Source organism: Aotus nancymaae, unplaced genomic scaffold, assembly GCF_030222135.1.
Source record: "Aotus nancymaae isolate 86718 unplaced genomic scaffold, 86718_ANA_hifiasm-v0.15.2.pri h1tg000004l, whole genome shotgun sequence".
In the NCBI taxonomy this organism is placed as follows: Eukaryota; Metazoa; Chordata; class Mammalia; order Primates; family Aotidae; genus Aotus; species Aotus nancymaae.
In genome coordinates, this window is record NW_026988415.1 from 6721895 (window position 1) to 6734603 (window position 12709).

Here is a 12709-nt window from a genome sequence, read left to right on the forward strand (position 1 = left end):
ATTTGCAGCCACTGGCTATTTCAGATTCAGCTGCTAAAGCTTCTTTGGTATAGACAATGAGGGGCGACTGAAGTGACTTTTCTTAGTCCATTTCCTCTCTTTCTCTTCGTCTCTGGAAGGTATTCCTTGGGTCTCTTCCCTTTCCCTCTTCACAGTCCCTCTTCACAGTCCCTCCGGTGCAGTCCCAAAGCTTCACACCGGGTCCTCTAACCCCCTTTCCCTAAAGCCTCCCAACTACCACCCCCTTCCCCAATCAAAGTCCTCTCCCGGGCACCACCAAAGCCCGGAGAAGTGGAACGCACACAATGCCTCCCTTATAGGGCTTGAGTTCGGAACTGGGCATGCTCAGTAGCCAAAGCAGATTTTTTTTTTTTTTTTTTTTTTTTTTTCTCTCTCTCTTTTGGTCGCAAGTGCGGCATCTCTCCCAGTCCCACGCCTCTCTTTCCTCAACCCTTATCCCCTATCCCTATCCCCACCCCCAACTCCAAAATTACCCAGCGTAACCCTTTCTGCGCCAAAGGCCCACGGAGTTCTAAGGTGCGGGTAATTAACCCCTCTTCTCCGAACCCGGCTAAATAGTCTCAGTTTAGGCTAAAGCCTCACACTTTCGCCCTAAAGCCCCCGGCCCCTTACGCGCAGACAGGTAGGGGGAGTGCGAATACTACTGGATCCTAGGAAATTGGTTCCCAAGAAGGCTCCATCCAGGATTCGCCCGGTACGGAGAAGTATTCCAGGAGCCCCCTGTTCTGCAGGGTGACAATTAGCCAAAGGTACCGTACCCGTGATACAAAATCCAAGTATGATTGTTGCATCTGAATGTCATTGTTGTTGACTCATTCCCCTCCGTCCTGTAATTATTCAATTCCGCGTAGACTCGACGACCCTATAGATCTGCTTCGACCTCCCTTTCCCAGGCTTTCCAGTGTTTCTTTGGCTTTTCCAGGCTTCTTGGTTGTTCTCCCAAAGGAATGCCCCGTCGGGGTGTGTGTGTGTGTGTGTGTGTGTGTGTGTGTGTGTGTGTGTTCCCTCGTTATTAGGGGACTAGAAGAGAAGAAAAGGACGCGAGTGTGCGTGTATGTGGTGGGGGGATGGAGGCAAGTGAGCCCTTGTTAGAGGACTGGGGTCTCCACGCCTGAGGAAAGGGGTCGCTCCTCCCTAGGGAATGTTTTAGGCATAAAGAGGGGGCGGGTGCCGGGAGGAAAGCGCGCTGTCTTTCTGGGTGTGTGGGGGTAGAAGAGGAATCAAATAGGCATGTCTGGGTGGGGGGCGGGGGTAGGAGCTCAGGAATGTGAGGGGGTCGAAGTGGTCGACTGTTGGGAGGGAAGACTGCTTGTGTGTGGGGGGGTGGGAGGTTGAGGGCGGGGGCGGGGATTCAGCGCGTGTATGTAAAGGTGCAGCCCGTGTGCTAGGCGCTGGGTGCGCGCGCGGTGTCTGTTAGGGTGCGCGCGCGCGCGCCGCTGCCCGCCTGCCCGCCTGCTCGCCTGCTAGGGCTGCTCGGTGGGTTTGACGGGCGAGCGGGTGCGGAGAAGCTCTGTCCGGAATCACGTAGAGACCATCGTGGAAATAGCAGCGCAGGTCACGGCGCCGCGGGCCCTGGACTAGACCCTGGGCTCTAGAGGTGGGTGAATTTCCAGCGGAGGCTGCACAAGCTGCACCGACAGCCTCTTCCCCGCTTGGCTCAATAGCGCGTGTGCGTGCGAGTGTGTATGTGTGTGTGTGTGTGTGTGCGTGTCTGTCTGATCGCGCACGCGCGCGCAGGGGGCAGGTAGCTTATTATTTTTAGTTTGGGTGCTGTTGGCTTGGGGCCGGTTGAGTGGCCAAAGTGGCCGAGGTGGCTAATCCTCCTCTCCACCTCCCATTTGCCTGCCTGCGGCGCGGTCTCACGCCGCTGAAGACCGGAAAGGATTCGGGTGTCCTTGGCATCGCTGCCCCCACATCCCCCGGGCGGCCAGGACGGCGGGGCAAGTGTACTGGTCTCGGGTGGCTCCGTCTGTCTGGCCACTGGGCTGGGTTGGGCTTTATTTTTGCGCCCCACTCGAAGCTACTTTCCGCAGACGTGGATCTAAGGCTCCCGGCAGTGGCCCGCGAGCTGGTCGGAGATTGCTAGCGCTCGGCAAGACTAGGAATACCAGAGGAAGAGCCGGTGGGTAACTCTAAAAGCCCTGCAAAGCCCGACGAGCGCTGCCAGCGCGACTTTGCAAGGTGCCTAAATGTTGAGCTGATCTCTGGCATGGTGAGAGCAGGATTTATGTAGCTGGCCGGGGGCGTGGGGGCGGAGAACAGGGAAGGGGGAGCCAGGGCCGCCGCTCGCAGCCAAAAAAACCACAGGGTCGGTCTGCCTATGGTAAGCAGGTCAGTGACACCCTAGTGCCCATGTCTTCAGGCCTGATCTGGCCATCTCTTCCTCCTCACCCCCCGCATGCCTGGGTCCAGAGAGGTTGACCGAAACTCCGGCAGCTGCCCCTTGTGGGACGGGAGCGCGCGGAAAAAATGTGTGCGCAGCGGGACTGAGGCCCCCGCGACATCCCGTGCGGTACCCCGCCTCCCCTACACGGCCCGCCAGGCTGCTGCTTGGGCCCCTGACGCGGAGGGGGGCTGCGCGCCGGCTCCGGAAACTGGGATGCGGCAAAACATTGCGGTACGCGCCAGCGGCCCCTCCAGCCTCCTCGCCGCCCGCCCGAGGTAGCGCACCGGGGGCGGTTTTGGCCGGGTCTCTCCGCGGACCTCCTGCACCCCCATCCAAGCCTTAGGTGGGCCAGCGAGGTTTCCCGAGTGAGCAGTCGGGGAGCCACCCCTGCCCACCCCCCTGCAGCCCACCAGTGGTCTGCTCCCCTCAGGCCGGCTCTGTCCTCCCAGTCGCGGAGTGCCAGGCGCGGCGCTCTGGAGGATGCAGGATTTGTTTTTGGTAGGGCTAGGTTTGTTCAGTCCTGGCGGGTCGTGGGAGCCCAGGGTCTTGCGGGGAGCAGAGAGGAAGACGGAGAGACCGATAGGGAGACGGACAGCTCCCAGCAGCCACAGAGAAGGCTCTTGGTACCCAGCTGGTACTTCGTGGGCTTTTTCTTTTTTGCGTTTTTCCCTTGATGTTTAAATGTGCATGTTTCGGTGGTACCACGCTAATGTGAGGCTTTATTCGCATACATCCAGTGCCTGCCTTTACCCTCTTTGTAGCTCTGCTCTGTTCTCCAAGCTCTCCTTCTTCCTTTCTCCACTTCTCCATGGTCTCTTGCCCTTTCAGTGCCTCTTTCTCCGTCTCCTTGGTGGACCAACTGGACTCTCTCTCTCTCTTGCCTGCCCCTCCAGCTGCTTGTGGCTTCCTCTGTTTCACAAGAGCTGCATTTGGGAACTTCCTGGCTCGTTCTAGTGCCTTTTCCCCCCTTGCTACTTAAAGTAGAATTTGCCAGGAGGAGGAGGGCAGCTCCTTATGCGTTTTCAGATTTGTTGAGATTCCTGGTTCTTGTTTTTGTACTGAATTCGGATTCTAAGGATTTTTTTTTTCTGCGCTTGTTTTTTAGTTTGGTTGCTTTTGGGTTTCTTTGTTTTGAAGTGGGTGGGGTGGTGGTTTAGTAACAAGAAATGACTCAACTGAACCAAAATAGCTGTTGAAAACCACATTTATAACAAGGCAAAAAATATCAAGTGAAATTTTGATTTTACAATGAAAGTTGCTTTAGGTGATGTCATAGTTAAGAATTATGACTTCTTTTTGCAATGCCAATCATGCTGTCATGGTGAATAGGGGAAATGCACGTCTATATGGCAGCCAAATAGCATCTCAGCAGTGCTGGCTGTATTCTGAACCAAACTACTTAAAATGCAAATCCTCCTGGGTCATGGCTAATGGATTGTCTACCTTGAGGCATGTTCAGTTTTACCACTAGCTGTTTCCTCCTGGGTAAAATAAACAAAGGAGTTTCTGTGTGACACTTCTTTCTTTGCATCATTTCCTTGTTGTGTGTTCTTGGGAATTTTTATTTATTTAATTAATATTTGGTGGTAACCATATTGAAATTGCAGCCAGCTTCCCATTCACGATGGAAAAGACTAACGTTGCTAAAATAGCATCAATAAAATGCACTCTGCTTGTGTTCTGTTTAATCTTTTCCAGGAAGCATTGTGCATATTTGTGTATGTATGCAGTATTTAAGGACCTGAAGACGATGGGTTAATTTGCTAAGCATTAAACTCTACCAACAAGTGATTTTTTATTTATTTGTAGTCAGGGTCATCGGGTGGGAATATTAGGAGGGGGAGTGAGTGTTTGCAACTGATGATTTCAGGACAAAAATTGTGCTGTGCTGAACATATTTGGTGCTGTAGGAAAAGGTACTCAAAGATTGTGATGTGTGAACTCCTCTTCCTTAGCAGTCGCAGTCTGTGGTCAAAGTGAAAGAGAAAAGGAATTAAGCTGAGGATCAGTCGGACCTGGGTTCAAAATGGTAAATAAAGGTGCGGGAGAGTGCCAGGCAGGCAAAAGAGCCAATTCTCAAGGTGGAAAGGCTGCCTGGAGATTAGCTAAGCAATGAAGGAATAAGCAGGTTACTCTGCTGCTTTCAGAGATTCAAAGACAAAAGGCTTTTTGCTCCCTCTTTGGGAGATGACTGACAGGAAATTAGAGACTCTATTTACCAGAAAATAAAATTTGGCCATCCTTTACTCAGTTGTTTTTCTAGAACCTCACAGAGTCATGTGTGTCTTTGAAGGCAGTAGTGTACAGGAGTAAACTGATTGACAGCAGTGAGCTTACTTATGGGGCTACAGCACAAGCAAATCTCTTCCCAGGTCACTGTCTCTTGGTCTTTTAACAGTCCCCCTACAGCAGCCCAATCCTCCCATTTCATCTTCCAGTAAACTCTGGGCTCTATATGTTTCTTATGCAGCCTCTGTATCTAGCCGAAGTTTAGAGAATAGATATCCACTAATCAAAATGTCTTTGTCGTGCAAACTCAGTGGCATACTTGATGGTCTGGGGCTGGTCATTTGAAGTGCACGTAGGAAGCTTAAGGCCTGTGTTCAAGGGCAGAGTTTGATGGTCCATGTAGAAAATACATTTTCAGATTATAAGATTTAAGCATGATTAATAACATTTTCCAATTGTTGGTTGTGTGTTCTACACATGTAAATTTTATATAAACTACAGGTATGGAAAACAAAATGTATGGCAGTTTTCGTGGTTATTATTGTTTGACTGAGTGAGACTATTTGGAGGTTTGGTTGCCCTAAAAATACAACACTGGCAATTATAGCCATGTGTTCACTATGGTATGATTTAAACACAAATAATTTTTCAAGTAATCACCATTGAAAAAATGTTTTCTTTTTATTTTTTAGATTATTTCTCTTTATTCAGAAGCATACAGTTGTTTGCTGATTGCAAGAAGATGTTTCTTTGGCTGTTTCTGATTTTGTCAGCCCTGATTTCTTCGACAAATGCAGATTCTGATATATCGGTGGAAATTTGCAATGTGTGCTCCTGCGTGTCAGTTGAGAATGTGCTCTATGTCAACTGTGAGAAGGTTTCAGTCTACAGACCAAATCAGCTGAAACCACCTTGGTCTAATTTTTATCACCTCAATTTCCAAAATAATTTTTTAAATATTCTGTATCCAAATACATTCTTGAATTTTTCACATGCAGTATCCCTGCATCTGGGAAATAATAAACTGCAGAACATTGAGGGAGGAGCCTTTCTTGGGCTCAGTGCATTAAAGCAGTTGCACTTGAACAACAATGAATTAAAGATTCTCCGAGCTGACACTTTCCTTGGCATAGAGAACTTGGAGTATCTCCAGGCTGACTACAATTTAATCAAGTATATTGAACGAGGAGCCTTCAATAAGCTCCACAAACTGAAAGTTCTCATTCTTAATGACAATCTGATTTCATTCCTTCCTGATAATATTTTCCGATTCGCATCTTTGACCCATCTGGATATACGAGGGAACAGAATCCAGAAGCTCCCTTATATCGGAGTTCTGGAACACATTGGCCGTGTCGTCGAACTGCAACTAGAAGATAACCCTTGGAACTGTAGCTGTGATTTGTTGCCTTTAAAAGCTTGGCTGGAGAACATGCCATATAACATTTACATAGGAGAAGCTATCTGTGAAACTCCCAGTGACTTATATGGAAGGCTTTTAAAAGAAACCAACAAACAAGAATTATGCCCCATGGGCACCGGCAGTGATTTTGATGTGCGCGTCCTGCCTCCATCTCAGCTGGAAAATGGCTACACCACTCCCAATGGTCACACTACCCAAACATCTTTACACAGATTAGTAACTAAACCACCAAAAACAACAAATCCTTCCAAGATCTCTGGAATCGTGGCAGGCAAAGCCCTCTCCAACCGCAATCTCAGTCAGATTGTGTCTTACCAAACAAGGGTGCCTCCTCTAACACCTTGCCCGACCCCTTGCTTCTGCAAAACACATCCTTCAGATTTGGGACTGAGTGTGAACTGCCAAGAGAAAAATATACAGTCTATGTCTGAATTGATACCAAAACCTTTAAATGCCAAGAAGCTGCACGTCAATGGCAATAGCATCAAGGACGTGGACATGTCAGACTTCACTGACTTTGAAGGACTGGATTTGCTTCATTTAGGCAGCAATCAAATTACAGCGATTAAGGGAGACGTATTTCACAATCTTACTAATTTACGCAGGCTATATCTCAATGGCAATCAAATTGAAAGACTCTATCCTGAAATATTTTCAGGTCTTCATAATCTGCAGTATCTGTATTTGGAATACAATTTGATTAAGGAAATCTTAGCAGGCACTTTTGACTCGATGCCAAATTTGCAGTTACTGTACTTAAACAATAATCTCCTAAAGAGCCTGCCTGTTTACATTTTTTCTGGAGCACCCTTAGCTAGATTGAACCTGAGGAACAATAAATTCATGTACCTACCTGTCAGTGGGGTCCTTGATCAGTTGCAGTCTCTTACACAGATTGACTTGGAGGGCAACCCATGGGACTGTACTTGTGACTTGGTAGCATTAAAGCTGTGGCTGGAGAAGTTGAGTGATGGGATTGTTGTAAAAGAACTGAAATGTGAGACGCCTGTTCAGTTTGCCAACATTGAACTGAAGTCCCTCAAAAATGAAATCTTATGTCCCAAACTTTTAAACAAGCCGTCTGCACCATTCACGAGCCCAGCACCTGCCATTATATTCACCACTCCTTTGGGTCCCATTCGAAGTCCTCCTGGTGGCCCAGTGCCTCTGTCTATTTTAATCTTAAGTATCTTAGTGGTTCTCATTTTAACTGTGTTTGTTGCTTTTTGCCTTCTTGTTTTTGTCCTGCGACGCAACAAGAAACCCACAGTGAAGCACGAAGGCCTGGGGAATCCTGAATGTGGCTCCATGCAGCTGCAGCTAAGGAAGCATGACCACAAAACCAGTAAAAAGGATGGACTGAGCACAGAAGCTTTCATTCCACAAACTATAGAACAGATGAGCAAGAGCCACACTTGTGGCTTGAAAGAGTCAGAAACTGGGTTCATGTTTTCAGATCCTCCAGGACAGAAAGTTGTTATGAGAAATGTGGCTGACAAGGAGAAAGATTTATTACATGTGGATACCAGGAAGAGACTGAGCACAATTGATGAGCTGGATGAATTATTCCCTAGCAGGGATTCCAATGTGTTTATTCAGAATTTTCTTGAAAGCAAAAAAGAATATAATAGCATAGGTGTCAGTGGTTTTGAGATCCGCTATCCAGAAAAACAACCAGACAAAAAAAATAAGAAGTCACTGATAGGTGGCAACCACAGTAAAATTGTCGTGGAACAAAGGAAGAGTGAGTATTTTGAACTGAAGGCAAAACTGCAGAGTTCCCCTGACTACCTACAGGTCCTCGAGGAGCAAACAGCTTTGAACAAGATCTAGGTCATGTAATCTTACTTCATACAGAGGACATTTATTTAATGATGAAAGTGCCTTTTGTTGACTTCTAACTTCCAAATACTATATTATCAATAGGCATAGAGGCAGGTGTTTCCAAGGGTATCTCATTAACTGTAGCTGCAAAGATGTGTCAAGTAGAAGAGAATTTGTTTAATAGATTTTACTACATAAAACCTATACTGTGGAGTCCTGTGGGGGTACTGCAAACTCTATTGCCAAAGGGATGCTTTATACACATAATACTGAATTTAACCTCAAGAGGCAAATCTGTTTTGTACCCCAATGCAAAACCTTCGTCTCTTTGTGCTTTGTAAAGCAAACTCAAGAAAACTGGTACAGATATTTGTACCTCAGCGGGGTCCTTTATCTTGCACGTAGATTAAATTGGTGGAACTGGAATAATCCTTTTGATTTGTGGCATTGTAACAACTCCGTGTAAAGATTATCTGAAAAGTAAAAAAAAAAAAAAAAAAAAAAAGCATGCAAAGAGAGAACACTCGATAGTATTTGTAAATTGGTAACCTTTATGGCCTGCATCTTGAAACCGCTGGATTTATAATGTTAAATTGTACAAATACTTGTTTAAAATATAACATGCATTACATAACTATAAATAAATTTGAACACTTTAAGCATTACCTGTCTATACATAAAAATCTCAAAGAAAAAATCAACGTGAGTTAGATAGCGTTTGTGATGATCTGAAGAAATATGTGATGTTTATCAGAATTAAACATGGCTCAAATTAAACTAACACTAGAGTTTGTTCTCAGTTATGTGAAATACCCACAATCCTTAAAGGTTGTCCAAAATTAGCAGAGTGCTTGCTGTGTGAGCGCACCCAAAGCTATTTTTGTAACATAATTCATATTTATGAAGTACTTTGTATACTAAATAGGAAAATATGTACTCCTTAATATGTATTTAATATGCCTGACTTGTTTTCCTGATCACAGTGAATTTACCAGTAAGTATAAATGTAGACAGAAAAAATATACTAAACTGAAACAAGCTGATGTGTACAGAAATATTCTGGACTTTGTGATCAGGTGTAACTTAAAAACAAAAAAAAAATAAATAAAAACAAACAAAAAAAGAAAAAAATACAAAAGAAAATTCAATTTTGTGCTATTCTTGTGAATTTAGCATATTAGCTTCAGATTTGTTACCAATTGTGCATTTAAAAATAAGTTCCTTAGTTTTCTAGTATTGTGTCTGGGGCAGTTGTTATTTCCCATCAATTGTCTTGCTTTCCAGGATTCTATGAGCTTAATTCAAATAGTTTTCACTACAAGTATTTAAAAAATAATGAATAAGGTTAATAGTTATATCTTGTATGCATCAGTATCCTGTTCTTTCATCATTCAGACTACTATCAGATAATCTAGTAGAACTGTAAACATCATGGTTATCTTGGCTGTGAAAGCCACACTGTAAGAATGCTTGCATTGGTTTCAGATGAGTTCATAGTGCAAGTACAAATGATATGCCCCTGTGTTTGCTTGTGCTAAGATCTAAGTCAAAATTTGTTAAAGGACTAAAGTAATTGATAATGGGTGATGTCGGAACTTTTGTAGGAGCTCCCGATTAACAAAGTGATATTCAGAAACACGTTGTCTTCTTGGCCTGCCTGCATATATATATATATAGATATACATATATATGTGTGTGTGTATATATATGCGTGTATATATATATATGTGTGTGTATATATATATATACATATGTGTGTGTGTGTGTATATATATGTATGTGTATATATATATGTGTGTGTATAAATATATATATATATATATATATATATATATATATATATATAGTGTGTGTGTGTGTCTGTGTTATAGCTCTTATAATTACCTTATGGATCAGTAACCAAGAAGGTAAACATAGCCATTCCTCATGATTGCAAGTGGCATATTTCCTGTTGCAGCTTCCAAAATGATATTATGTTTATAGCTGCAATATCAGTTCCTTTATTAATCACTAATTTCAGGGCTTTATGTGTTTGTTGCAAGACAAAAAAAACAAAGCTTGGCATTCTTGGGTGTGTGTGTATGTGTGTTTGTGCGTGTGTGTATGCATATGTATGTGTATTTCTGGGTATATATTCATACATACAGACAATTTGAAAATCTTTTTTAAATAGCAAAAAATGTCTCCATGTGTATGTGTTGGTGCTCTTAAAAGTTTAGTGTGGAATTTTAATTTTTATGACATCTGTGAAAACTTTATATGAATATAAAAATCCAAACAAATGATTGCTTTCTGATCTTGAAAGAAAAGACAAGATGTGTGCCCAACAGCTTTTTTCATCTACAATTTCATAAGGACTTTTGATATGCCATTACCATGCATGCACACATCCATGGATTAAAGGGCTCCTAATGTATACTGACAGGATAAAGATGCAAAGGCTTCAAAGAAAGTGTTTTAGTTTAGTCTGTCAATAAAGTATGGCTTGAGGGATCTTAAATAGACACTTATAGGAGGAACAGAAAGTTCCATCCATGATCTGGTGATAATAAGTCATTGGAATGATGCTTTTATTCAGTGTGGTGATGTTTTGAGGATTTTCGAGGTTTCCGCAGAATTGTCAATGGAAAGAGTACCTGCCGCCATCTCAAAAGCTTGCTGTAGCATATTGGCTATCTCATACTCTTCTGCTGAAAGATATAAATGTTCAACTTTTTTAAAAAAGTAATTTAACGTACGTGATTATTTGGAGGTTCAAATTGTAAATGAAAGTAACAAATTCTTGGTTAAGGCTAACATATTTTCCTTAACTAAAGTCATTGTGCCTACATTATATAGTGTATACAATTTTGCACCTGTCTCTCATTAGTTCTACCTGTACATTTTATGATAATGTAGTTAGGCATAAATTCTGAGTTGAGTATAAGAACAGTTAAAATACTGTATCTACATTTCGTTGGCTTCAACTATAACCTTGATGTTAGTTTAACCCCTTGAGAAATGATATGTACATCAGTACAGCATTTTTAGTGGAACATTGATGCAAACCTATAAAATCCAAGAAGTGCTCATTTCTAATGTGGTCTGACACATCATCATGGGCTTCTTGGCACTATATTCATGTGTATGGACTATGTTAGAATGGTTGCAAACAAATTTAGACCTTATGAAATCAGTGAAGGGGTTGAGATAATATATTGTGTCCGTGTAATATAAATCAAGTTTTAAATTATTTTTTTATGAAATCAATAAAGATGACTCAATTCTTTAAAAGTAAGTATTTGTGTAATTTTATGAGAAAGCAGCTATTAAAGTATAGTGATTCAAGTCTATAAGGCAATTTATATTCTATATTTAGTTTTTCATTCTGAATAAACTGAAAAAATATATTAATTAGAAATTTATTTAAGACCATCTTTCTTTTGTTGCTTTTTTTTTTATAAACATTTACTTTTTTTTAAGCCATAAGGATGCATAAATTATAGAGGGCATGACCTTATGAGTAATCAACAGGTATTTCAGAAATAACAGAACACGTCTAGAAATGTATGGTGGTAATATTAATCCATAATTTTTTGCATGATTTGTACATTGACATTGTATGAAATGAGCACAGTGAGGTTTTTTTTTTGTTGTTATTGTCGCATCCAAAGAGCTGGAGAGAAACTATATTAAGATTGTATTTATAATCACTATTTTAAAATAAAGTAAAAAAAATTATTGTATTGTTTTTACCCTGATTTGATTAGTATTTTAGGTTAATTTGTAAGAGAAAAATCAAGAAATTCTGTAAAAGCTAATGTAAATCACAGAAAAGAACTGTTTTAATGACTTTTGTTTGCTTTTAATAACATCAAGCTATTAGAATTTATTAATTGCCATTTTTATGAAAGTATTAATAAAATTGTTTGCTACAATGATATTTCTGAAGCCACAGTTTATTAAATGTATTTGTCTTTCCATTATTTTTCAGAAAAAATAAAGCAGTAACTAAACTGATCATTTCACCCAGATTTGAGGGTAAGATATAGCTTTAGAATGCTGTTTGTATTCAACTTAATTGCTAAATCTCTGTTAAAAAAAAAAATGCTTTCTTTAGAAATATATTTGCAATCTGTTCCTTCCCACTGGCAGCCCCTTTGCAGAAGAGTCAGACACTGCCAAGATCAACATGCTTCGATCCCTGCCCATTCTTTTTAATCAGTTGGAATCTGACATAACTTCAGATAGGCAAATACTAATATTCAATCTTAACTATCTGCTCAAATACTTTTAGAAAACCTTCAGTACCTCTGTATTCCATTGCCAGTTTGACTGATTACAGGTTAGTTACCCACATATGAAGTGAATTGTGATTTGTATTTGGTTCTTTTAAAGATGACCAAAATTATCAATCCATCACTTTACCGCAATTATTACTGTTGAGGAAAATGAACCAACTGCCTTACAGTTAACTTGAGGGCAGAAATAAATACAACTGGCTATACTGACCAATACAATGGGTTGAAGGTTCATATGTATCTGGGAAGAAAAGTAAAGACAGAAACAGAGAGAGAGAGAGAGAGAGAGAGAGAGAGAGAGAGAGAGAGAATATAAATTAAGATTGTTATTGCTTTACACATATACATAAGTATGCTGAAGGTGTGAACAGTATAGACAACATATACATGTGTTTTTAGATTAAACGTCTTATACATCTGAGGAGATACATCACAGGATTGTGCTATTTATGAGTACTGAGCACAGAGCTTTGGGTTCCAGCCACTTCTGTTATGTAGACAAGTGGCATCAAATCAAGGTTTGGCATAATTTCTAGTGCTCATCCA

At 41.8% G+C, this 12709-nt stretch overlaps 1 protein-coding gene across 4 annotated transcripts; it reads left to right on the forward strand.

Annotated features, from left to right (window-relative positions):
* Positions 1 to 388: 388 nt before the first annotated feature.
* On the forward strand, positions 389 to 11805 carry SLITRK4 (SLIT and NTRK like family member 4). 4 transcript variants are annotated; one of them, XM_012440383.2, is made up of 2 exons: positions 389 to 770; positions 5329 to 11805. In XM_012440383.2, the coding sequence occupies exon 2, from the start codon at positions 5379 to 5381 to the stop codon at positions 7890 to 7892; it is 2514 nt and encodes an 837-aa protein (XP_012295806.1). In that variant the 5' UTR covers positions 389 to 770; positions 5329 to 5378; the 3' UTR covers positions 7893 to 11805. The 4 variants fall into 4 exon arrangements, with proteins under 4 accessions (XP_012295806.1, XP_012295805.1, XP_012295807.1 ...); XM_012440382.2 differs by lacking the exon at positions 389 to 770 and adding an exon at positions 1518 to 1618; XM_012440384.3 differs by lacking the exon at positions 389 to 770 and adding an exon at positions 1863 to 2143.
* The last annotated feature ends 904 nt before the right edge of the window (positions 11806 to 12709 follow it).

What these genes read in the sequence shown, in the direction of transcription:
- SLITRK4 (XM_012440383.2), top strand. Translation starts at nt 5,379, where the DNA reads ATGTTTCTTTGGCTGTTTCTGATTTTGTCAGCCCTGATTTCTTCGACA.